The 24023-nt window shown below is 50.2% G+C and overlaps 2 protein-coding genes across 5 annotated transcripts; both read right to left on the minus strand.

The window, feature by feature from the left end:
• Positions 1 to 6169: 6169 nt before the first annotated feature.
• On the minus strand, positions 6170 to 18316 carry DDX56 (DEAD-box helicase 56). Of its 3 annotated transcripts, none has more exons than XM_037837245.1 (14): positions 16919 to 18313; positions 16631 to 16792; positions 15839 to 15999; positions 15512 to 15682; positions 15279 to 15369; positions 14426 to 14670; positions 13966 to 14094; positions 11859 to 11972; positions 11674 to 11768; positions 10417 to 10589; positions 10239 to 10328; positions 9396 to 9501; positions 7392 to 7468; positions 6170 to 6917 (listed from the first exon to the last, which is right to left on the minus strand). In XM_037837245.1, the coding sequence occupies exons 1-14, from the start codon at positions 16976 to 16978 to the stop codon at positions 6840 to 6842; spliced, it is 1752 nt and encodes a 583-aa protein (XP_037693173.1). In that variant the 5' UTR covers positions 16979 to 18313; the 3' UTR covers positions 6170 to 6839. The 3 variants fall into 3 exon arrangements, with proteins under 3 accessions (XP_037693173.1, XP_037693174.1, XP_037693176.1); XM_037837246.1 differs by having other exon boundaries at positions 10417 to 10490; positions 16919 to 17072; XM_037837248.1 differs by lacking the exons at positions 6170 to 6917; positions 7392 to 7468 and having other exon boundaries at positions 9391 to 9501; positions 10417 to 10545; positions 16919 to 18316.
• Positions 18317 to 20113: 1797 nt separating this feature from the next.
• On the minus strand, positions 20114 to 22894 carry TMED4 (transmembrane p24 trafficking protein 4). 2 transcript variants are annotated; one of them, XM_037837249.1, is made up of 5 exons: positions 22707 to 22894; positions 22317 to 22417; positions 21952 to 22077; positions 21607 to 21753; positions 20114 to 21159 (listed from the first exon to the last, which is right to left on the minus strand). In XM_037837249.1, the coding sequence occupies exons 1-5, from the start codon at positions 22864 to 22866 to the stop codon at positions 21010 to 21012; spliced, it is 684 nt and encodes a 227-aa protein (XP_037693177.1). In that variant the 5' UTR covers positions 22867 to 22894; the 3' UTR covers positions 20114 to 21009. The 2 variants fall into 2 exon arrangements, with proteins under 2 accessions (XP_037693177.1, XP_037693178.1); XM_037837250.1 differs by having other exon boundaries at positions 22852 to 22874.
• Positions 22895 to 24023: the final 1129 nt, after the last annotated feature.

Here is a 24023-nt window from a genome sequence, read left to right on the forward strand (position 1 = left end):
ATATAGTTGTGCATTCATGACAATTTTTGAACATTTTCTTACTCCAAAAAATAAAAATAAGAATAAAAATAAAAGTAAAAAAGAATACCCAAAACATCTCATACCTCCCTCTCTCCCTATTATTTATTTACTTTTTGTACCCATTTTTCTACACATTTGTCCATACCCTGGATAAAGAGTGTGTGAGCCACAAGGTTTTCACAATCACATGGTCCCACCATATAAGCTATATAATTATACAATCGTCTTCAAGAATCAAGGCTACTGGATTACAGTTCAACAGTTTCAGATATTTCCTTCTAGCTATTCTAATAAACTAAAAACTAAAAAGGAATATCTATATAATGCATGAGTTACCTCCAGAATGACCTCTCGACTCCATTTGAAATCTCTTAGCCACTGAAACTTTATTTTGTTTCATTTCTCTTCCCCCTTTTGGTCCAGAAGATTTTCTCAATCCCATAATATCAGATCCAGGCTCATCCCCAGGAGTCACATCCCACTTACCAGGGAGATTTACACCCCTGGGAGACCACGTAGCAGGGAGGGCAGTGAGTTTACCTGCCAAATGGGCTTAGAGAGAGAGGTTACATCTGAGCAAAAAAAGAGGTTCTCTGGTGGTGACTCTCATGCACAATTATAAGTAGACTTAGCCACTCCTTTGTAGTAACAAAAGCTTCATAAGGGCAAGCCCCAAGATCGAGGGCTCAGCCTGCTAAACTGGTAGCCCCCAGTGCTTGCAAGAATATCAGGAAGTCCCAAGGTGGGGCAGTTTAATATTTCCACATTTTTCAGGGAAAACTTTTAACAAACATAATTTAGTGTGTCCCAGCTGGACCTGGGGACACCAAAACAACTTGCCGTGGTCACTGCCTTCAAAGAGCTCCCGCCCCAGGGTACAGACAGACCCAAGGATTAGGGTGGGATAAAGCCAAGGCAGTATTGTGATGTGCCCAGAGAAGTTCCCCATCCTGGGCCAGGGGTCAGGAAAGCTTCCTGCGTGAGGCATGTCTGGGTGAGAGAGGCTCCATCACTCTAGAGTTGCCAAATTTAGAAATTAAAAAGTAAGATGCCCATTTGAATTTCAGATAAACAATAAATAATTTTTTTGTTTTAAGTATATTCCAATATTGCATGGGACATATTTGTGCTAAAATATTATTCAAATTTCATCCTGTATTTTATCCAGCTACCTTACCTCCCCTCACTCACAGATGAAGCATCGGGTCCAGGGAGGGGAAGTGAAAGAGAACCTTCAGAACTGCAGACTGAGCCCAGACCTCCCACCTCCATTCCAGACTGGACTCCAACAGCTCTGAACACAGTCCCCACTTTCTGACACTTAGCTTTGTGGCATGGAGTAGACTACTTAATCTCTCTGAACCTCAGTGTCTCAATCTGTGAAACGGGGTTGGGTGTGAAGCTAAGAATAGAACTTCCATATGATCTGACAATTCCACTACTCAGTATATACCTAGAAGAATTGAAAATAGGGACGTGAACAGACATTTGCACACCAATGTTCATAGCGACATTAATCGCAATTGCCAATATATGGAAACAACCCAAGTGTCCATCAACCAATGAATGGATAAACGAAATGTAGTATACACATACAATGGAATAGTACAGTATTCACATGTGAAAAGGAATGAAGTCTTGATGCATGCAACAACGTGGATGAACCTTCATGACATTATGTCAAGTGAAATAAGCCAGACACAAAAGGATAAATATTGTATGGTCTCACTAATACGGACTAATGTAAACTCATATGTAATGTAAACTAATATGTAAACTCATAGACATAAAATCTAGAATATAGGTTACCAAAAGACAGAATGAGGGTAGAGAATGGGGAGCTGATGCTTAATTTGTGCAGAATTTTAAATAAGATTGATTATAAATGTTTGGAAATGGATAGAAGTGATGATAGCACATTATAGTAAGTGTAATTAACAGCACTGAATTATGGGTGTGATTGTGGTTAAAAGGGGAAGTTTGGGGTATTGTATGATAAAACATGAGATAAAAATAAAACATGGGATAAAAAATAAAACACGGGCCTGTGCTAACACAGTGAACCCTGTTGTGGATGATGACTGCGGTTAATAGTACAAATATAAGAATGTTCTTCCGTGAACTAGAACAAATGTATATCACTATTACGAGGTGTTAATAATAGGGTGGAATATTGGAAAAAATACAACTAATGCAAACCATGGACTACAGTTGACAGTAATATTAGGATAGTCTTCCATTAATTGTAACAGAAGTACCACACTAATGCTAAGTATCAATAATAGGTAGGTATAAGGGAGATGGAGTTTTTCTTTTTGGAGCAATGAAAACGTTCTCAAATTGACTGTGGTGATTGTAGCACAACTCTGTGATTTTACCAAGAGCCACTGATTGTATATGTTGGATAGATTTTATGGTGTGTGAATAAAACTGCTTAAAAAAAACAAAACAAAGGAAATAAATAAATAAAAACCCTGCCTCTCAAGCTGTGGGCCTCATCCAGCAGTATCAACCTCACCTCGGAGGTTGCCAGAAATGCAGAATCTTAGGGCCCACCCCAACCCTACTACCCGGAGTCTGCATTTTAAATAAGATTGATTATAAATGTTTGGAAATGGATAGAAGTGGTGATAGCACATTATAGTAAGTGTAATTAACAGCACTGAATTATGGGTATGATCTTTTATCCCATGTTTTATCTTTATCCCGTGTTTTATCATACAAGTCTGAGGAGCACAGTGAGAAGATCCACTCCACAAGGGCATGGTGGGTTCAAGATAAGGCTCGGATGGGGGGCTCCACGGGGCCAGACCGTGCCAGGAGTGTCACACCTGGCACAGGACACGTGGTCTGTTGCACGCTAACACTCTTCTGGCTCTTACAGCCAGAACCCAGCCAGGCCTAAGAAAGCGAGCAGCCACCTTAGGAGCCACAGTGATGGTTATTGCTGGCCATCACCCTCAGGTCTGGACTGACCAGCCATCATGGCTTGCCGGGCCCGCCCCAGGAACCTTCCAGAAGGCAGTTTTCATTTGAAGACCCACCTGAGGTGCATTTCTCACCGGCGCAGTGCAGCCAAGGACATCCTTGGCTCATCTTCTGGCCATCTTCTCACTGCACCTCCCAGGCTCTGGGGGGACATGCAGGCGAGCGACATGTAACTGAAGGTGTTCTGGGAGGAGTAAGTTCAGTAATGGGGGTGGGTTTGCCTTGCCGGGTGCCTGGCATCCGGCCTTGCCTCTCCAGTGACCGTTTCTTCCTTTTCCCATGTGAACATCACTCTGGTAACTGCAAAAGAAACCTCTCGGCCCCTTCCATGAGGTGGGGTGTTTGGATGATGATTTTTCTCTCCAGGAAGAGGGTGAGATTTGGCAGGGGCGCCTCCTCTGCCTGAATTCGATTTTATCACCGCTGTGTCTAGGTGACAACCAGCCCCAAAGACCAAAGTCCCATGAAGGAGTAACTCTGCAAAAGCTGAGTCATTGATCCTCAGCAGATAGGGGTGGGTGGCTCGAGAATTAAGCTGAAATAGGAACTACGTTTCAATGGCTTCATGCTCCAGGTCCAGAGGTTTCCAGAACATTCTGTTCTCTCATCCGTTATCACCATGGTGCTAAATCATCAATCTGATCAGGGTGCTCCCTGCTTAAAAGTCCCCTACGCCCTTTTGCATCCTTTGAGATTTTAACTGGTGAATGTATTATCTTTGAGAAAACAAACCAAAGTGCTTTTTTGGCCTGTGTCACACATCTTGGTGAAGACTGCTTTTGTGTGCTTTCCATCCCTCCCTGCCCCATGACATTTATACAGGCTCAATCTCCTCTCCCTTCCTCCATGCAGCATTCCCGGGCTCTCCAACTGGGTGGGCTCCCTGGTATAACCCTCCTGACACCCTGAACTTGACCCAGAGGACCATATGGCCTCCGCCGTGCAGGGCTGCGAGCTCCCTGAGGCCAAAGTGCACGCACGGTGCTTGGTGGGGTTGGCTGCAGCTCTAACAGCTGGGTTAGCTGAAGGCCTGATTCACGAGCCCCACTGCCTGCCATGAAGCCCCTCGAGTGAAGGGCAGGCCGTACCCACTGTGGGCACTCAGCAGATTGAGTATGTGTGGCTTTGACAGTCAGGGGAAGGAAATCGCCTTTGCATTCTCCCAGGAGACACCTTAAGTGCCTAATCAATATACTTTCCTGACCTCCCTGCCCTGAACCCGGAGTAATCTTCACGGCACCACCCAGCCTGAGGCTGTTTCAGCTTATCTGCTATTTCACTGAAGCCTAAACACCCAGAAGGCAGACTGGCGCTGTTTTCTTGGCGCCGGGGTTTCCTCCTGGGCCCCAGGTGGCCGTCGCCTGCCCCTGGACAGCCTTTTTCAAGTTGTGGTCCACCATCATCTGCACTCACTCGCCAGAATGCCCTGCTTCTTGGCTTGGGGAACACGTGTGTGAAGCGCTTTGGTATCAGAACTGAGATTCAGGGGGCAGCCCCGTCCTTAAACAAATGCTTGGCTTCTGGAAGCCTCAGCTCCCTCGTGTGGAAGTGGATGGAACAGTGCCCACCCTCTAGGGCGTGTGGGCTTGAATGAGATGCCTGAGCCGTTGCAGGCTGTCCCTCTGTGCTCCAAAGTCACGGCAGGCTGCCAGGGTCCGGGCACAGGACAGCCCTTCCCTTTCTGTCCCCACGGCCCCGTCACCTCAAAACCCACCAAAGGCCGGGACCTGCACTAGCCAAGGGGTACATGAGCACCGGAGCACAGCCGGCCTTCAGAGGGCTTGGGGTTGCCCCTAAGCACCCCCCGTGCAGCACCTATTTCTTCTCTGCCTGGCTCAGCAGCTCAAGCAAAGGGCGGCCCGGGTCCAAGGCCTGGCTCAGCCCCTCACCCATCTGTGCCCTCGGGGAAGGCAGAGAACTCCTCTGAGCTTCGGCTCCCCCACCGCTAAAGGGGTCACAGCCTCTCCAAGCACTGCCAACAGGTGAAAGCCAAGGCACGTGTGGGAGATGCTTAGCTCAGGCCTTGACGCAGAGTGAGCATTTGTAGAGCGGCAGTTGTGCTTTCAGGGACACTGCTGGGCCCCCACCGCCCCCCAGATCCCAGCTGCTCCCCGAGCGGGGACACAGTCCAGAGCAGTGCTGGATCTATACCACTAGGGAATCCAAAAGTACCCAATCTTCTCTCCTCCTGGTTCTAGGATAGAGTCATCGGCAGGCAGGGGGCAAGGAGGAAGTGATGACAAGGTCAGAGGGATGAGGAATTTTCATAACAGGGCAGTGAAACAGAACATGCACCACTTAACAGCACAGCTTGTTTTCAGAACCCCATCAGCAACATCCAAGTATGCAGAGCAGCCAACCCTGGGGCCCAAGCCTTGGGCCCCCTGGGACTGGATGGCAGCCTGCCACTGGGCACCTATCCTCTCTTGGTCTATCTCCTCCTCCACACAACGGGATAATGCCCCGAGAAGGTGGCTCTAAGGAAAATGTACCAAAAGGGACTAATACAGTTCTCAGAGCCCAGGAGATGGCATAAAGCCATCTTTAAAGTCCTCTTTAAATTGCACAGGCTGCATTTGACACTGTTTCCCTTATATGCTATCACCCTCCTCCATGCTGATCTCTCCCCACCCCCCCAGCCCCCGCCATCGGACACACCCTGGCTTCTTGAAAGTCCTCAAAGGTAACAGAAAAACAGGAAATGTTGTGACCCCAGATCTGAGATCCTACTACACCCAACCTGTCACCGAAGGGCCAGCCTCCTATCCTTTCCACTGGCCAGCTTTTGCTTTTCGATAAAACAGCCTAGTTTTCCTTCTAAAAGAAATACTCAAGCATTTCCAACCTTCCTCACTTTCTGCCAGCTTCTCCTCGTGCTTGTCTTCCTAGAAGGGCTCTCGGCCACCACAGCCTTGTATGCGTGATAAGCAAGTGGTAACAGCAACGGCACAGTGACAAGCAGCCAGAGGGTGGCTGGAAAGAGGTGTGGTCAAGGGCACTGTACAAGCAGAGTTTCGTTATGCCCAGGTCACCTAGCAACCCAGCAAAAGGATGAGCCAGAGGCCAGAGCCCATGGGCTGGGAACCTCCTGATGGCAGCCTGGAAGAGGGCAGCTGGGTGGGAGCTCGGGCACAGGTACAAGAAGGAAGTGTCTTGCACGTATACGTCAACCACCGTTTATGTATGTGTATGCTTACAGAGAAGCAGACTAGTCCAGGGAGGATTTGCCAATCCAGAGACAAGACAAGGATCAACTGCTGCTCCCGAGCAGGAGGCAGGCAGCTTTCTTACCATCCTGTGAATGAGCCGTGTGCATATTCTCAGGGGTTGGGGGCTATCAGGCTCACAGCCAAGAAGTACACCTTCCCTGGGGATGGAATGTAATGTCTGGGTTGCCAGGGACGGAGGCGCATCTGTTGGTTAGGTGGGTACTGCAGACACGTCACCAGGCCATAAGTCCACAGGTGGTGAGCAGGGTGCAGCTCCTGGCAGGCTCACGGGCTTGTGGCTGTGTCAGCCATGGCCTGAGGCCTCTGGATCCAGCCCTCTGCAGGCTGGCCCCTGCTGGCCAGGCCAGACACTGCAGGCAGAACCGGAGCAGGGATCCCCTTAGTGCCAAGATTTCAGAGGATAATCCCGGGCTTCATGCCAAGGCACAAACAGGGGCAGGTGGGATCTTTATTCTGTCGAGGGCCTCTGCCTGCCCCTTGGAGTTCGTTGTGCCTGGTGGGCACTGACAGTTGCTGCTGCCTGTCCAGGGCGGGAAGTCCCCACACCTGTCCAGGGCCAGGAGCATCCAGGCCACTTGGGAACCAGGCTGGTGGGCAGCCTCAGGAAGGCGTCGCTGTGGGTTTGGGTTTCTTTCCTCGGTGCCTGAAGCTGCGCAGTGGGTTCTGAGTCTTTGCCTTCTATGGGGGGAAAGTTGTGAGTTAGTCAGGAGGCATGCTGTCTGTCTATCCGCCATATAACTGAGACAGACACAAAGAAACGGGCACAGGGTACCCCCAAACTCCTCTGCAGGCCAGGAGCAAGTAAGGAATGGAGAGGCTGCTGGGGACACTGAAGAGGACAGCCCTGTTCCTTCTGGGTCTTTCCTCCATCCTCACTCTACTGTTTCCCAGAGCCTCCCCACTTCAGTGTCCTCCTAGGAGGACATGTGGGGCGGAAGGATAAAGCCCCTGCAGGTAGAGGTGGAGTGCTCCCAGCCCATCTAATTCTGCTCTGGCAGCCAAGTTTTGGGAGCCGCCTGAGGACAGGACCCCTGCTCCTGCCCTCCCAGGGGCAGGGCCCAGGCCCACTGGCACATTCTGTAACAGCTGAAGGAAGCGAGGGGAGAAGCAGCCCAGTGTCGCTGCCCCAAGGAATCCCAGGTGTGGACTCACCTTGACCTTCCTGTGAGCAGAGGACGGCTTCTTCCGCTTCTTGTGAGGGCGGACAATGCCACGCAGGGTGGGAGGGACTGGGGAGAGAGGCGCCCGGGGCCTCAGCATGGCGGCTTTCCTGCAGGCCCTGTCTCCCGGCTGGCACACCTGCCCCTAACCGGGACCACTGCACACTGTCTCCTCCTCAACTGCCACAGGCCCATGGGGCCCGGCTCTCTGCTGGCCCTTTCCTTGCTCCTGCCTAACCCCTACAGCTCATCCCTACGTGGGGCAGCCCCAGCCTCTCTCCTCAGTCTGTGCTCCTTCCTCTCTGTACCCCATTCCCCAGTGAGCTCAGTCACCCCACAGCTTCAACCAGCTCCTCAGCAAGCCCCTTCCCCAAGCTCCTGCTCCAAGTCCGACTTTGACTGACGTGCTCCAGGCCCACACTCTGAGAGGCTACAGGTGCCTAGGGCCAGACACCTGGGCAAACCACGGTGGTGGCAAGTGCCAGGACTGCAGGCACTGTCACTGTCTAAATCATTCTTCTAGGTTTAAGTTTGTTACAGTAGCATGAAAGAGAAGAGAGTAAAGTAAAGATTCTAAGAAAAGAAAGTGCAATGAAAATAGAAAAAGAGTCAATGAGAGATTTCTTCATAGAAACATTCAAACTCAGCAAATCCCAAACTGCTGTCCATCCCTCCCTCCCTCCAAGTCCCTTTCCTCCCCATCCCAACCCTAGCCCCACGTCACCCATCTCAGCCCATCCCAAAGCCTGCTGCACCAATCCATGGCTGCTGCCCTTCCCCCTGTCTTGTCTCGGCACTCCCCCAGACGCAAACCCGCCAAGCTACTCCTTGGCCCTCCCATCAGCTCCTCCTGTTCTAATGTCTAAGCCTCATCCTGGGCCTCCTGCTTGCACAGCCTTTTGTCACCTCCAGCCATGGACCCTTAACCTCCCAGCCTTTTGGCAAATGACCCTGCTCCTGCTTGACAGAGAAAGCCAAGTCCCGCAGGCCAGGGCTCCCTGCCCTCCTCCCTCTGCCAAGCTGAGCAGCCACCCCCCACCTCTCCCCTCCCCTCTGTGGCCAAAGGCCCCCTCACGTCTCCTGCGAGGACCACCAGCTCAGTGTCCCTGGGGCCTTTGGCTCCCCCACCGATCTCCCTCTCCAGCACTTTCATTTCCCTGGCCCAGCACCACCATCGTCCCTGGTCCATGGAGACAAGGCCCCGCGGCGGAGCTGGTGGAGGGTCTGCCCTCGCTGCCCTGTCTCCTTAGCTGCTCTGCTTTTAATTCATTCTAAGCAATTTGATCATAAAAGCAATATATGCTCATGACAAAAAAACATCAAACACAGAACGTGAAAAGACGAAAAACCACTACCCTCAGTTTACCCATCATAATTACCCATGAGCCCCTGGACCCGGTAGTCTGGCTCTGGCCTCACCCGTGCTGCAGAAATGACTCCCAAGGGCAGCCCGACTCCCACCCCCTCCTCTCCACCCCCGCCATGCCTCGCCACTGAAAGTCCTGCCCATTCCAGCATCTTCCTTCGCCGTCTCATCAGCCTCAGCCCTGCCGACTGCTCATCTAGACTCCACGCCCCCTGACCTTGTCCAATTGATAGGATCTGTGCCTCATCCTGCGACCCTCACCATGCCTTGTCCCTACAATGCGTGGACGGCCACTGTCAGTCACTGCCTCGTGCTGTCACCCACTGAGCTCTGGAGCCGGCCTGCCTGGGCTCCTCTCCCAGCTCTGCGCTTGGCGAGACATGGGTCTTTCGGTGGTGCTGCAGATTACTCACCTCCCCCACAGAGACACCACCACCCCGCGGGGTGCTGGGAACATGTCCATGAGTATCACAAGCACGGTGCATCTGTGTGCTCCCAACCCCACAGGCCGGCACCCGGTGGCTGAAGACGAGGGCCCCTTCTCCCCAAGCCTCCTGGCAGTCTGCCACCCTCCTGGGGCTGTCCCCTGTGCTCTGCCCGTGCTCTTGCCCCGCCCAGGGCTGCACTCACCCAGGTAGTCAGGCACATGGCCCAGGTGCGGCTTCACCACCGCTGGGTGCAAGGGCAGGTCATGCCGCAGCAGCTGCAGGTCCCGAGGATTGTCTTCAAAGTATGTCTGATGGGAGAACAGGTAAGACCACACTGGGTCAGCACCTTTCATTTTTAAACCCATGGGTTTAGTTTTTCAATAGGCAACATATTCAGTTTCTTTTTCTTCAAAACTTGATAGGCCCAAAAAGGCATATGGAGGAAAGTTCTCCTACCAGCCTGTCCTCGCCACCCAGTTCCCCTCCCTAATGGCCACTGCTGAGAGCAGTTTCTTGTGTTTCCTTCTAAGACTGTTCCACACACATGTGCAAACCCACAGGCTACACATTCATGGCCCTTCTTGTGTGCACCACAGATAGTGGCTCACCACACCCTTGCTTTGCCACTCAACACTATCTTGGAGATGGCTCCCCTCCCCGTTCTCTCCTCTGTGTACATATGGCTGGTCATGCGGATAGACCACAGCGCTTTCCAGGAGTCCCCGTAATGGATCGTGATGGGTATCCTCCTTTGTAATAAAGTCGTGACAAATGCTAGCATGTGCGGGACTTTGCACATGTATAAGTACGTCTGGCGGACAATTTCCAGAAGTAGAGCTTCTGGACCAGAGGACATGACCTTGTCGTGTTGCCTGACGTGGAGCCTGCCCACTGCAGAGGCCCAGGCAGTGTGCCTCCCTGGCAGGACGGCCCAGCCTCTCTTACCCCTGTGGCCAGTAGCTGGGTCTCTGCCCTGTGGTCTCCCCACCACCACCCACCACTCCCAGCTGGTCCAGGCTCCACCGCCTGCCTGCCCCAGCGGCACCTTGAGTTTCTCGGAGTGTAGCAGCTCCTCCTTAATCTCCTTCAGCCTCGCCTCCCGGATGGCCTGCTTGGTCACTGAGCGCATGGCATCCTGGGGGTGGGGGGCAAAGGTCAGTTCACCCTCAACCCAAATGCAGCCTCCTTGCCCCAACTGCTGCCCCCGACCATGTCCAGCTCACCCTGCAGCGGTAGCGGAAACCCTCGATCTCTTCCATCTGGAACTGGTAGGGCAGCAGGACAGGTGCCCCATTCTCTGCAGAGTAGGCGTGAAAGTCCGACAGGGCCAGGGGCTTCCGGATGGGGCCTGCCTGAAAGGCCTCCTGCTTGCAGCCCTCAGGCACCTCTCCCCTGGCTGCAGGTACCCCAGGGTGCTAGTGAACAGGGTGACCTGTTCATCCTATGTCCTGGATGCCGGTCACATGCCCAAGCCTCAGGCCCCCGGACCTGAGCCCCCGCCCCTCTGGGCCACACTCCTCTCTCTCCAAGGCTCCCACTGGCTCTGGGAATGACGAAACAACACTTGACACTCAGCTGGTACTTCCGATTTGCCAGGCACTGCTTTAAGCACTGCATGCAGCAGCACATCTGGTCCTCTCACCTTCTCAATAAGCCCAGGATGTAGGTGCTGTTCTTTCTCCTACTTTTCAGGTAAGGAAATGAGGCCAAGAAGCCGCTCCCAGGGTCTCTAACCTCACACATCCAACCAGCCCAGCTCCCCTACACAGTGTCCCTCCAGGCCCTACCCAGTGCCCGGAGTCCAGGTGCACCAAGTCCTCTGGGTTAACAGTGCCATCCCCTGAGCCCACCTGCCCAGGCAGCAGCAAAGGGCCCAGCCCTCCCAGTCACCCCCGGGACCTGAGGCCCCACACCCTGTGTCAGTCACCCCAACGAGCCTCTCTGAACTCTCCTGCCCACAAGCTCCTTGGCAGTGCAGTGCGGCAGCCTCCTACCCCTTCCCTGCAGGACAGGATGTGGCCCGAGGCCTCCATTGCTGGACGCCAGCTCTGTGTAGGCAGGCGTCTGTGCACCTTCCTGAGACGAGCACCGGGGCTCAGGAGATGCTGGCTATGTGCCGAGTGAACTTTTCCCTGTGTCCAATTCCCTCTTTCCCAGCGTCATCTCCTAAAACATCTACCGGCATCTTCCAGCTCTCCCAAGACTCTAGAACCCTCCCCTTCTGCCTTTCTGCCCTACGAGGCAAAGCAGTAAATGCAGCTCTGTTCAAATTCTTCTCTTATCTGTTGAAAGGGGTTAATGGTGCCTGATACACAGGACCTGGCATGTGTCACAGCTGCTATTCTCGTCCTTGCTATTAACAGCTCTGCCATCGTTGGTGCCACTTGGGTGAGTCTGGGATGGGGCTGTTTCTCGGGAGGCTTGGTGGGAGCAGCCTGGCCCTGCCCCCGGCCTGTGCCTGACAAGAGCTGGGTTCTTACCTCCGCCCAGAAGCTCCTCGATCTTATCCAGGGGGGCCTGCTCCGTGGGCAGTGTGAAGGTCAGGACGATGCCTGGGTTGTTGGCGCGGGCTGTCCTGCGGGGGGGGAGACAAGACCAGCCTGCACTTCCTGTCCAAATGCTCTCCCCACCTCGGCCCAGCCCTCCCCACCTGGCAGCCCCCTACCTGCCTGCTCGATGGATGTAGGCCTCGGGGGTAGGTGGGAGATCAAAGTTGAGCACGGCAGACACATGGTGGAAGTCTATGCCCCGGGCCACGCCTGCCTCTGGATCAGAGGCCCTGGGAGAAATGTTCCAATGTCAGCCTGACCTGTCCTTCCCCAGAGGGGTAGGCATTTCCAAATTTTGTTTAAATAATCAGCATAGTCACCTTTTAAACAAAACCTCGTATGGAACCACAGGACCCTGACCTGTACAAAATTCGGTTAGACCCAGAACCCATGAATCTCGAAGACAGTTGTATAAAAATGTAGCTTATGAGGGGTGACAAGGGGATTGGGAAAGCCATAAGGACCACACTCCACTTTGTCTAGTTTATGGATGGATGAGTAGAAAAATAGGGGAAGGAAACAAACAGACAAAGGTACCCAGTGTTCTTTTTTACTTCAATTGCTCTTTTTCACTCTAATTATTATTCTTGTTATTCTTGTGTGTGTGCTAATGAAGGTGTCAGGGATTGATTTGGGTGATGAATGTACAACTATGTAATGGTACTGTGAACAATCGAAAGTACGATTTGTTTTGTATGACTGCGTGGTATATGAATATATCTTAATAAAATGAAGATTAAAAAAAAAAAAGACATAATGCTGAGCAAAATAAGCCAGGCACAAAAAGAGAGATATTGTTATGTTACCACTAATGTGAATTCTGTGAAAAATGTACAATGTTTTATACTGTAGAATGTAGGGGACCTAGAAATACCAATTAGTGGAGAGAGAATGATAATCTAATAAGAACAGATAAACTATGGAGGGTAATCTCAATGTTATGGGAATGCTCAGGAATGATTATGGTTTGTAAACTTTCTTGGATATAGTAAGATCATGTTGGAAGCAATAGAGTTATTTTAGGTTTTTTTTTTCTCTTATTCCTTTGTTTTCTTAGGGGTTGTTAATTTTCTTGGGGTATGGTAGGAACATGTTGGAAGCAATGTAATTATTTTAGATTATTTGTTTTTCTTACTCCTCTGTTTGGACATGGTTTATTAATTTTCTTGGGGTATGGTAGGAACATATTGGAAGCAAAGTAGTTATTTTAGGTTATTTGTTTTCCTTAATCCATTGCTTTGTTTGAAATGTTGTGGGGTTATTTTGGTTGTTGTTTGCCTGTTTGTTTTTAATTTTTTAATAAACAAAGTTAAAAAATTGAAAAAAAAAAAAATATATATATATATATTAAGGGAAATAGCAGTACGTGGCATCCACTGGACTTCACATAAACTACTAGCTCAAGCTAGTCCAGAGTTTCAAGATTAGATTTTGATTAAACTATTTTCAGTGATATCATGTCTCTGTGAGGCTGGTTTCTCAGCAGTTGCTGTGATGAAAAGCAAGTACCAGGGAAAAAATCGCTGTGGAACAGAAGGGAGAGTGGTGATATCCAATCTGATTGCAAGGTATGAGGAATTTTTCAGGACCCAATAGGCACACACATCCTATCAATACATAATTGTGGTTATTTAAGAATAAAATAAAAATGTTTTTTTCCTTTAAAAAAAAAAAAAAAAAAATTCGGTTAGAACTGTCTCAGGAGTTGCAGCAGGTGGCACAGCCTGGAGCTCTGCCAGCTTGACCAAACCACTGCCCTGCTTCAGTTTGGAGGCAATGTGGCAGAATTACAAGCCCTAAAGGGCAAGGAGAAAACCGCCACCCTGGGAAAACCGAGATTGGGTGCTCCCCTTTCTGCCCATCAAGCAAAGCTCGTGTTTCCCCTCAGACATCCTCCCCAGAGGTCACCACCACACGCTGAGGCCTGCTGGGCTCGTCTCCGCTCACAGGACAGCCTGTGCCAACAACCAGAACACTCGATGCGTGCACTGCCACAGAGCCCACGGGGGGCACCCTTTATCCCCTCCCCGTTCCACTGCTCCTGGGCTGCCAAGCTCAGCAGACCCTGACCTAGAGCAAGGGCCTGTGGGGCTCCACTGGCTGATGCCACCGTGCAGGCCTAGAATATTCAGCTCCCGGCTCCCTGGTTTCGTATTCTCCCAAAAAGCTGAAAACCAGACCTCCCTGGGAAAGGCTGAGAAAACAAAGGGGCTTTGGAATCACCTGTTTCCTTTGGCTCCTTTGGCTCCTTTGCCCCGCTGCTTGCCCTTGACAGGGGCCCCCAGGACTTCTGCATCGGTTGCTATGACGCAGTCGTAGAAGCCTTGGTTGAACTGTGAGATGATGTGGCACCTGCAGGCAGATAGAGTAGGGAGGATCAGCCCCGCAGAGCCAGCTGGAGGCCCCTCTCCTACCACTGGTGTCATTGTAACCATCACCTGCCCTTTCTGACTTTTTCCCCTTCTTACACTCTTTCCCTACTTAGTCTTCAGGCTTCCATTTCCTCTGTTGACAACAGAGCAACAGGAAGTATCTCTGATTGTTGTGAGAAGTCCATTTCTACAGGGCAAGTCCAGTGCCTGCCCTACCAAGGGCTTCAGACATAGGAACATTTACTGGGTCTCTCCTTTTTAGCCCTTTCTATCTTTAACTTATCTCAAACAAGACACTGGAAAAGGCCAACCTGGAGCGCAGGGGGAGTTCTCCATTGAGCACACAGGCAGGAATACTGAACTGCTCCAGGAAAAGGCGTAGCCGGTAACTCCGCTCCAGAGTGTTGACAAAGAGCAGAGACTTGCCACGGATCAGAGACAGCTTGAGCAGGGCATACAGCAACAAGAATTTATCCTCCTCAGTCTGACAGACCACCTGGAACTGCTGTAACTGGTCTGGCCCTGGCAGTTGGGACTCCTGTAACTTGAGGGTAACCTAGGAAGGGGACAGGCCTGCACTCAGGAAACAAAGAAACGCAACCGCAAAACACTGGCTCTCCAACCAAAGCAGGGCAAAGAAGCCTTTAAGGATTTGTGGTACCCTAAGTTCCCTGCCAATTTTATAATCTAAAAACTCAAAGTGCCCCAACTATGGTGGTAAAAAGAGTATACAGACCTATACATAAAGTTTTTGAGATAAAGAACAAGAGACACACATCAATAAACGACTGCATTGCATAGAAAAGGCCTACAGCAACAACCCTTCAGAATGGTTAAAATTCACATAAAGCAAGAATCTTGGCCTTAGAATTTTGGTTTTGCTACCCAAAGCACCCCTTGTGCCCCTGCTCAGACTTTTAGGCAAAGGATGGTTTGAAATGCAGGAGACATTGGTAAATATGTCGTGATTTTAGATGACAAGGGGTGGGGGTAGAGGGTAAGGGGAGGTTTACTATCGGCTTTCAGTGCCTCAGAACAAGGAATGCTAAACCAGTCAACAACATCCCAACCAAAATACCAACAGGGTTCCTCTGGGAAAGGAACATCAAGTCCTTTGAGTATTCCCATGTCTGGAGCTCCAGGTTCTCCTGTGGCGCTCCTTACCGGATTGTGTAGTACTAGCTCCTTGAGTGCTTGTACATCCTCATTGAAAGTAGCAGACATGAGAAAAGCCTGGTAAATCCGGGGCAAGTAACTAAAACAAAACAGCATAATCAGACTCCAGCTCCAAAGGCTTCCATCTGCGGTAGCACTCACAAACTTCTGGTCACCCCGCTGTAAGCCCAAACCTCCCTTCACAGACTTTCCCACTAAGATACCCCAGTCCTCTTCCTTACCAAAGAAGACTCTTCAGTTCTTCCTCAAAGCCAAAGGAGAAAAGAAGATCAGCCTCATCCACCACCAGCAGCTCCAGCGAGTCCCGCACTTTCAAGCTCTCTTGCTGCAGGTGGCTTAATACGCGGGAAGGGGTCCCCACCACCACATCTGGCTTCTCCATCAGCATAGCTCTACAAGAAGGGGGGACTTCAGTATCAGGGAAAAGACCATTCTGAGGAAGTAAAGCAGCTGTAATCTCACCCTGGATCAGCCCTTGCTGCACACAACTCCAACCCCGCATCTCTATGTCTATCTCACTACCCTATAACCCTGTTGTTCTCACCCACCTCTGAGAGGCCGTGTCTTCAGCAGCTGAGACATCAGCTACGCGAATGTCCCGAGCACAGTAGGCAGCCAGCTGCTGAATCATGGACTGTGCCTGCCGTGCCAGCTCTTTGGTGGGCACAAGGACAAGGCCTCTCACAGCTTGTTCCACCACAGGACCTGTCTGTAAGAACATGAGTTAAAGACTTTCGCCAGCCAGGTCACATCATTGTGGCCACCTGATGCTTCTGTCTACCTCTTCCTGGCAATCTGAGCTATCTACCTCAACACAACAATGTAGCTGTGTTCTGATCAACCCCTTACATACATCTGCCCACTTCAGAATGTAGAATGCAGAGTTCTTTCCTCCACACTGACCCTTAAAAAGCATAATTTTCTCTATAGTTATGAAATTACTAAAAATGTACCAGTTATGGAGGTGGAGCCTCACAATACTACGAAGTAGAAAGGGGAATTTTGCCCCTTTTTAAAGAAGAAAGGAATTAGGCAGAAAAAGAAGTTATTTACTCAAGATTGTGCAAAGAAGGATGGTGGCAGGTCCTGACTAGAACCCAAGAAACTGAAATCCAGCCCAGAGAGTTTTCCACAACAGCATAGCTCTCCCCAGGCTCTCTCAGGCAAGCCTTCAAGAGTAAGGGGCCAAGTGAAAGCACTGATCTTGCGGGGCAGCCTCACAGCTTTCCAAAAAAGCAAAAACGGGTACTTAAAAGATTCCTGCACCTCCTCTACCAGACTTTCACGGTTTGTTTCCCTCCTTCCCTCTGTCCCCAGGTAACAGGTCTCCCGCTACTCACCGCTTTCCTGTGAAGAAGCAGCTGCAGCATCGGAACAGCATAAGCGGCCGTTTTCCCCGAGCCCGTGCGCGCTCGAGCCAGGAGGTCCTTCCCCTCAAGGGCCAGCGGGATGGCCTTTTCCTGGATCAGTGTAGGTCGCGACCAACCCAGGTCCGCGATGGCCTAGAGAACAGAAGAAGCGAAACTCAGGAGGAGCGGAGGGAACTGGGGAGGATCTGCCACCCCATCCCCGCCGAAGCGAGGTCTCGTGGAGCCCGTGCACCAACTCCTCAGTCCTCCCCCCGGTACCTGCAGGAGCCGGGGGTCGAGGCCCATGTGCTCAAAGCCCAAGTATTCTGTGTCCGACATGCTGCTCGGTAGTGACAGCGCGCACGCGCAGCCGGAAGAACCCGAAGTTGCGTGGGCGGGACAAAGCAACAACCAATCAACGTCGCAATTGTCGTCACTTCCCGGAAGTGCTGAGCGCCGGCCTGCAGACTTCCGGTCCGGCAGTGTGGCTGCCGCGGCCTGCGAAATGTAGGTTTTCGGGAGGCACCTGTGGCGAGTCCTTCGGTTGCTGGGGTGAGGAGGGGCGTGGTGCCTAAAATTCGGTTTCTCTGGGGCCGAGAGCCCTCGCGGGATTGCCCCTTCCGTTTCCGGCCACTGCTGCCGCCCGACCTTCTGTTCCCAGGACCTTGGAGAAGGAACTTGCAGAACAGTCTGGGAAGGTTGGCAGGACCTACCTCGCTGGGTCAGGTTTGGGATTTGGGGTGAGGGTGGTGGGTTGGTCCTTCACACAGGACTTTGAGGCTGCAGTGTGGTGTTCCCTCTCAAAGGCCCCCCTCCGCCCACCGACACGGGCCAGACAACCCCAAAGCGTGTCTACACAATTGCATACTTAACGTTTTGCTTTGAGTTAGCTCTAATTTTATCAGCCTCGACCTATTAATAATAATGCCAGTGTTTGTTATATTCACACTAAAACAAAATACAGCCATTCATGTTTAGAATGTTCGTTTGCGTACTACCTAAAAAGAGGCATACCGCCAGCGGGGAAGCATCACAGTGGGTCTTGCACGTTCTTTTCTATTATGCATCAGGGTATTTCTGTCAGTGTAGATATATATACTAACTTCTTTCCTCCCTACTATGCCTTAGCGGTTGATGTGTTCCAGGACTGTAATGCTTGTAGCAGTGGAGAGAACATAGAAATGTGAATAGAAACATTGACTTTGAGTGGAAAGCAAGTGATACTGCTTCTACCAACATGTTATAGAGGCTACCGGGAGAGGCTGGGCTAAGGTTTGGGGTCATAGGCAGTACACAGGATAGGCTACTGCAACTGGACTGTAAAAGAACTGACAGGGTTGGAAGAATGAGCGGCACAGATAAAGTGGCAGCAACTGCTGGAGGTAAAGAAGGGAGGTTGATCCAGGGATCCCAAACCTGGTTGTCTTATCAGTTACCTGCATAGCTTGGTAAAACAAGGATTCTTGGTCCCCACCTGTATTAGTTTTCTGCTGCTGGTAATTACCACAAACTTAGTGGCTTAAGACCACATAAATTTATTATCTTACAGTTCTGGAGGTCAGAACTCTGACATGAGTCTAACTTGACTAAAATTAAGGTGTCAGCAGGGCTGCATTCCTTTCCAGAGGCTTTAGAGGATAACCTGTTTCCTTGCCTTTTCCAGGTTCTAGAGGTTGCCTGCATTCCTTGGTTCCTGGCCCTGTTCCTCCAATTTCAAAACCAACAATGGTGGGTTGAGTCCTCACATTTCATCACCTCTTCTGCCTCCCTCTTGATTACATTGAGCCCACCCAGATAATCCAGGATAACCTCCCTATTTTAAAGTCATCTGATTAGCAAACTTAATTCCATCTGCAACATTAATTCCCCTTTGCCATGTATGGTAACATATTCAGTTTTCAGGGATTAGAACATAGACATCTTTGTTGGGAGGGGGGCAGAATTATTCTGCCAACCTCAAATCCAAACCTGCTTTATCAGACCAGACCTGAGTTTTGCCCGGGAATATGTGTTGGCAAGCTTTCCCAGAGATCTGGGTATCTGGCCTGACATGGGCCCAGGTTTTGAGTACCACAGATGAGGTACTGGCTGTTAGGTTGAGAACAGAAAAGCAGCTCATGTAACACTGGTAGTCAGGCTGGGACAAAAAATCAAGCCTCAGTGAGACCTGGGGAAGCCAATCAGGGATGACAGGGGATGTCAAGAGGCCCCCTCCTCTTTTTTTTTTCTTGTTTGTGATAGGGAGAAGGCTAAGGACGTTATTTATAGCCTAAGGCAACAATAATTTTAGTATGGAATCAAGGTAGCATTGGAGGGGAAAAAACAGCATTAATTGGGTATAGCCTAACTACTGTTTAAAAAAAAACACCTTTTTCAGCCACAATGTATCTGTGAATATGACACAGATTTCCAGTATGGAAATCCTTGTTTTCCCCACAGTCACTAGCTGCTGTTATCCCATCCTCTGACCATCCCTATTCTACCTGCCTATCGGTGTAATGCTGTAATGCACTCCCACCTTTGTCCTGCCACCACTCCCTTCCTGTCAAAGATTAGCAAGAGAAACCCAGGACATACAGACCTATGAGCCTAACTGAGATACATTCAGCCTGATTGAGATACATCCAATTGTGTTTACAGTTGGACTAGCCTGTCCAAGCAGGCCCAGCTTTCATCTGAAGTTTCCTGTCCCCCTACAGGCCAGGCTCTAGTCTCTCTGATGGCTGGATTTCTAGGAACAGCCACTGAGCAGAAATGTCTGTGCTCTTCCCAACATCAGAGGTCCACACATCTAACTAGTTCAAAAGACCATCTGATTTTCCTTATTTTAATTCTAACATGAAAAATACTGGAAACAATTTTAAACCTCCAATGAATTTTGGACAAGTCAATTATGGCATTTCACCTCAGTGGACTGTTAACACAGCCATTAAGAATTAGAAATAGGAAGAATATGTAAAATTAAAGAATGCTTACAAAAATATTGAATGAAAAAACCTACAAAACAATAAATTGCATATGTATTTTTGTAAGTAAATGTACATGTATACACATATGTATGTATATAGAATGGTGTAGGACATAAAGGGAAAACAGGAAGGTAAGAACATATTAAGAAAAATATGGGCAACTAATAGTATTAAGTTTTATATGGAAAAGGGGCATGAGGGAAGTGTATAAAGATTTTTTCAAATTTATGATTCCCAGGGGCTTAGAAACCAGGTACTTAATTCCCTCACATAATACCTCCTTGGTGTGTCTACTTGGCTGAACTTTATGAACGGCTGAGCAACCACCCCCTGCCTTCCTGACCCTCCTGGACACTGTCCTGTTCAAGCCAAGGCCTAGCACCAAATCCACATCCTGGGGTCCACTGCAGGTTGTGCTCAGAGGCCTTCCAGGCCAGGAGCCTTTACTCCATTTCCCCTTGTATCTCCCCTCTGCCCACACATCTTATTTCATTTCAGACACAGCTACTACAACACATTTTATTTCACTGGAAAAATCTGTATAAAGAACCAGATCAGGTCCCTGCAAAGAAAACATTTACCATAGCTTAAATAAAACTTAAGGGAAGGGGGAGGGTAAAGAGTGCACTGCCTACTGCTAGCTCTCTAACTGCCTCTACCTTCCCTCTTACTTTGAGGCCCTATGTGATGGAAGTTGAGGTGTTTAGAACTCTCCGCCTGGCCCTCTGATAAGGCCTTGAGAGCAACTGAAATGTCTGGCTCAGGAACCACTGAAATCCTGAGAGCTGCCCTGGTAGCTACGAAACTATGAATAAACACAATGCAGAAGAGACTGCAGTGGTGTTTTTGGCTCTTCACACACAGGCAGTAATGTTTTAACTAGGAAGGAAATATATATAATTTATCAAAAAATAGTTCTAATATATAGAAAAAATCTCAATCCTCTGGGGCCAAAGATCTGCCCTTTATTTACATTCACAAAGCAACTGACTGAACCCAGTACTGACTAGGGGATAGTGAGGCAGGGCCTCCCGTGGGGTGTTCAGTCACCTACTGTATAAAGAAACGAAGAGAGAGCAGAAGTTAAAGCAGGAGGCAAGGAGATTTTCACATGCTCATTTTGTGAAAGGTGGCACAAGAAGCAAGCCTTAGTCCTGGGTTAATTCATTCTTCATAAATCCCTTTAAGACAGCACTAACAGCATTTGAACACTTTGACCTCTGTCCTGTGTCCCGGAGAAGTAATGTTAACAAGTGGCTGATTTGATTGGTTTGTTGCCATGGAACCAATGTGGCTTATATTCTTTTTCATTTTTTCCCCCTCAAAATCCGGATGGATAAGGTATTGGGTGGGAAAAGGAACAAATAACTAGAAAGGGAAGGGTCACATGGAGAGAAGACATTACACCAGTTTCTTGGCCTCAAAGAAACTCTTGAGGTGCCGCATCTGCCAGATGCCAGTGAGAATGAGGATGACAGTCTGGGCAATGGACCACCACAGGACTCTCTGGTTGGTGCTCTCACTGGTCAGCCGGAAGCGTTCTTCACGGTACTGTATGGGGCAGGGGACACAAGATTAAACAGTTCTGGGCTGTTGTGAGATCCCTTCCTCCTGTACACTACTTGACTTCAGGCCCAAATGCCTCTGGAATACTGCTTGTGATTCCATGGGGTGTGCAACTTCTTTGCCCACTGAGACTGCCCCAAGGAAGTGATGATGCTGTCACTCCAAAAGCATCTGTATCAGAATAGAAATCAGGCTTCTACCATTTCTAACAATATCCTAAGGAAAACAAGTTAGGCAAGGCTATTACTAGATTATGATTTGTTCTCTGTTGAGGCCTTCACTTTCTATAGCATTTAAAACTGACTATCCAGACTGATAGACTTTATTCTGTTCTCTAAAGAGCTGACCTCCCAAGCAGGGAAGGCAACCAAGCAGAAATTTCAAGTAGGTCTCGTGGGTAGAAAGGTCAAGTACAATGAGCTATGACCTTACCCTTTGGTAATCCTGTTCTTTCTGGATCTGTTCCACCTGATCAAGCAACTGGCGGGCTCGGAGCTGCAGCTCTGTCAGTTTATCCTTGGCGGCGATTTCAGGGTAGTTGTTGGCATGCTCTCCAACTTGGATGTCTAGGTGCACACGCTAAAAAGGAACACAAGGTCGGAGCCCCAAAGCCATAGATAGAAACACTTTACATTATGGGGTCCAAGTGGTGAGGCCTCTGTCCCAGGCTAAAAAAGGAATCTCTAACTCTTGTCCCTGGCTGTGTCACACATGATAATGGCAATAATGTAGACACAAGTGAGAGATCCCAAGCAGCCAAAGGGGAAATTCTCTTACCAGTTTGCCACCAGCAAAGAGAGCCATCCTGGTGGAGTTGGAGTGCAGGCAGATCTGATGTTCACCAGGTATGTGGGAAGTGAAAGTGAAGCGGCCCTCTGAGCCATACTGCCGGGACAGCACCACCTGCAACACAGCAGCCAGTGAAAACCCCAACCCAACCAGCTGCCCTCGCCTTTCCTGTGACCTCTCCAAGTATCTACCCTAAAGCGTGGGCTTGTCAAGTCCCCAGAGGTCTAACAACTCAGTACTAGGTACAAAGGCCAGCTCTTTACATCCCATAAAGGCTATTTAAGAATGACGATGTAGTCTAGATGTCAGGCATGCCAGAGCCTGAGGATTACCAGTGGGTATGAAGGCCTTACCTTCCCTTCTGGGTCCTTCACTTCCACATGCATCCCCAAGCCAGGGGTTGAGGGCAGGAAGACCTCCTTTTGTTTATCCCACATTTGGGTGCGATAATTCCCTGTAGAGCAAACAGACCTGTCACGACCCACCAAGCCGCCCGGCTCCCTGCCCTGGCACAGGCTCCTACGGTTCTGCGGGGAGCGGGGAGCTGGGTGCCGGACTCTACTTGGGACCCCGCCAACCCCGCTAGGTCAGGCCAGCCCCTCTAAGTGCGCTGGGACGGGGTGCAACGGGCCGGGACTCGGGGGAACACCAGCGACGCGACCGGGCCACAGTAAGAGAGGGGGCGACACGAAGGGCAGGGCGGGAGCGGGAGAAGGCCCTCTCCACCCTCACGCCCGCCTGACCGATGACCATGGTCTCGTCAGGGATCTCCTCGATGAAGCAGCGCTTCTCGGTCTCGCCGATGTGGAAGTAGAGCCCCCGGGCACCCGCCGCGCAAAGAGCAAGCAGCAAGAGCGCGGGTAGCCCCATCGCGGGTCGCGGCAATACCTCAGCACCTGCCATTGCGCGCGCCCCTCAACCAGTGCGCCTGCGCGCCGCTCCGGGGCAACGCGGCACTGTTTCACGCATGCGCGTGAGTGCGCGCACGCGCGGAGACTCTCGGGCTGTTCCTGAGTCTCTGGGACCCGGGCGGTGCCGGGTAGGGGTGTTGTGTTGCGGAGGTCGTGGCTGGTCTAGAAACTGGGGTTCGTCTTCCGTGCAGTCGCTGCGGACGCCTCCCATCTGACGCCCCTCGCTCCCTCTAGTATTTCGTTTGTACCGCGGCGCTGAGGATGCGTCCTTGGCTTTCTGGGGCACAATAGCTAAGAGTAAATCAAGCAGATACATACCGGATGCTGGCTAGGTTGCAGACACTGCGCCAGAGGCTGGCAGTACATTGGTGAATAAAAGCTAGAACCCCAGCCCTACTGGCCACCCCGAAACGAGGGTCGGGTGGGGGTTGTGAGAAGAAACAAATAAATACAAGATGACAAATTCTGAGACTTTCCCGAAAGAAAACCATCCGTGTCAAGAGATCTCAGTGGCTGAGAGGAAAGTGGACAGGATGTAGGGTGGGAGTGGGAGGAAGAGACAGGCCAGATCTAGCAGAAGCGGCGCGCTGGGGGCCTGCGTGAGGAACTGAAACTTTACTCAGTACAAGAGGAAAGCTGCAGGAAGGTTTTAAACACCTGGGCTGTGGGGTGTTTAAATCCTGGGGTGCCAGGATTTGACTCTAAACAAAACAAAAAAAAAATTAATCTGAAATCAACACTTTGAAAGACCTAATGGAATACGGAATCCAGACCACCATTAGGTGAAACGATCGACCAGTGGAGGGGGGCTAGGACACCTGAACTCAATCTTGAATATCCCTGAGAGGGACAACCAGACCTGTGTGCCTCCTGAAGCAACATGCCATCTATAAAATATTCTTGCTCCCTCTTCCCTGCAAGAACCTAAAGCTTGTCAAGTCTCTTGGTTTAACTACTGGTTTGTGGGAAATAAAGGAGTTAAAGGAGCATCTTAAATGTCACCATGATGATGAAATCAACCAAATCCAGACTTTGGGAAATTCTGCAGACAAGCAAATAAACAACAAAAATGGCATTAAAAGGGTTGTGTGTTTGGCGGTGGGGGGGGGGGGGGTGCTGGGGTATTATAACTTAAAAGAGGCTTAAGAG

The sequence above is a fragment of the Choloepus didactylus genome, chromosome 5, assembly GCF_015220235.1.
Source record: "Choloepus didactylus isolate mChoDid1 chromosome 5, mChoDid1.pri, whole genome shotgun sequence".
In the NCBI taxonomy this organism is placed as follows: Eukaryota; Metazoa; Chordata; class Mammalia; order Pilosa; family Megalonychidae; genus Choloepus; species Choloepus didactylus.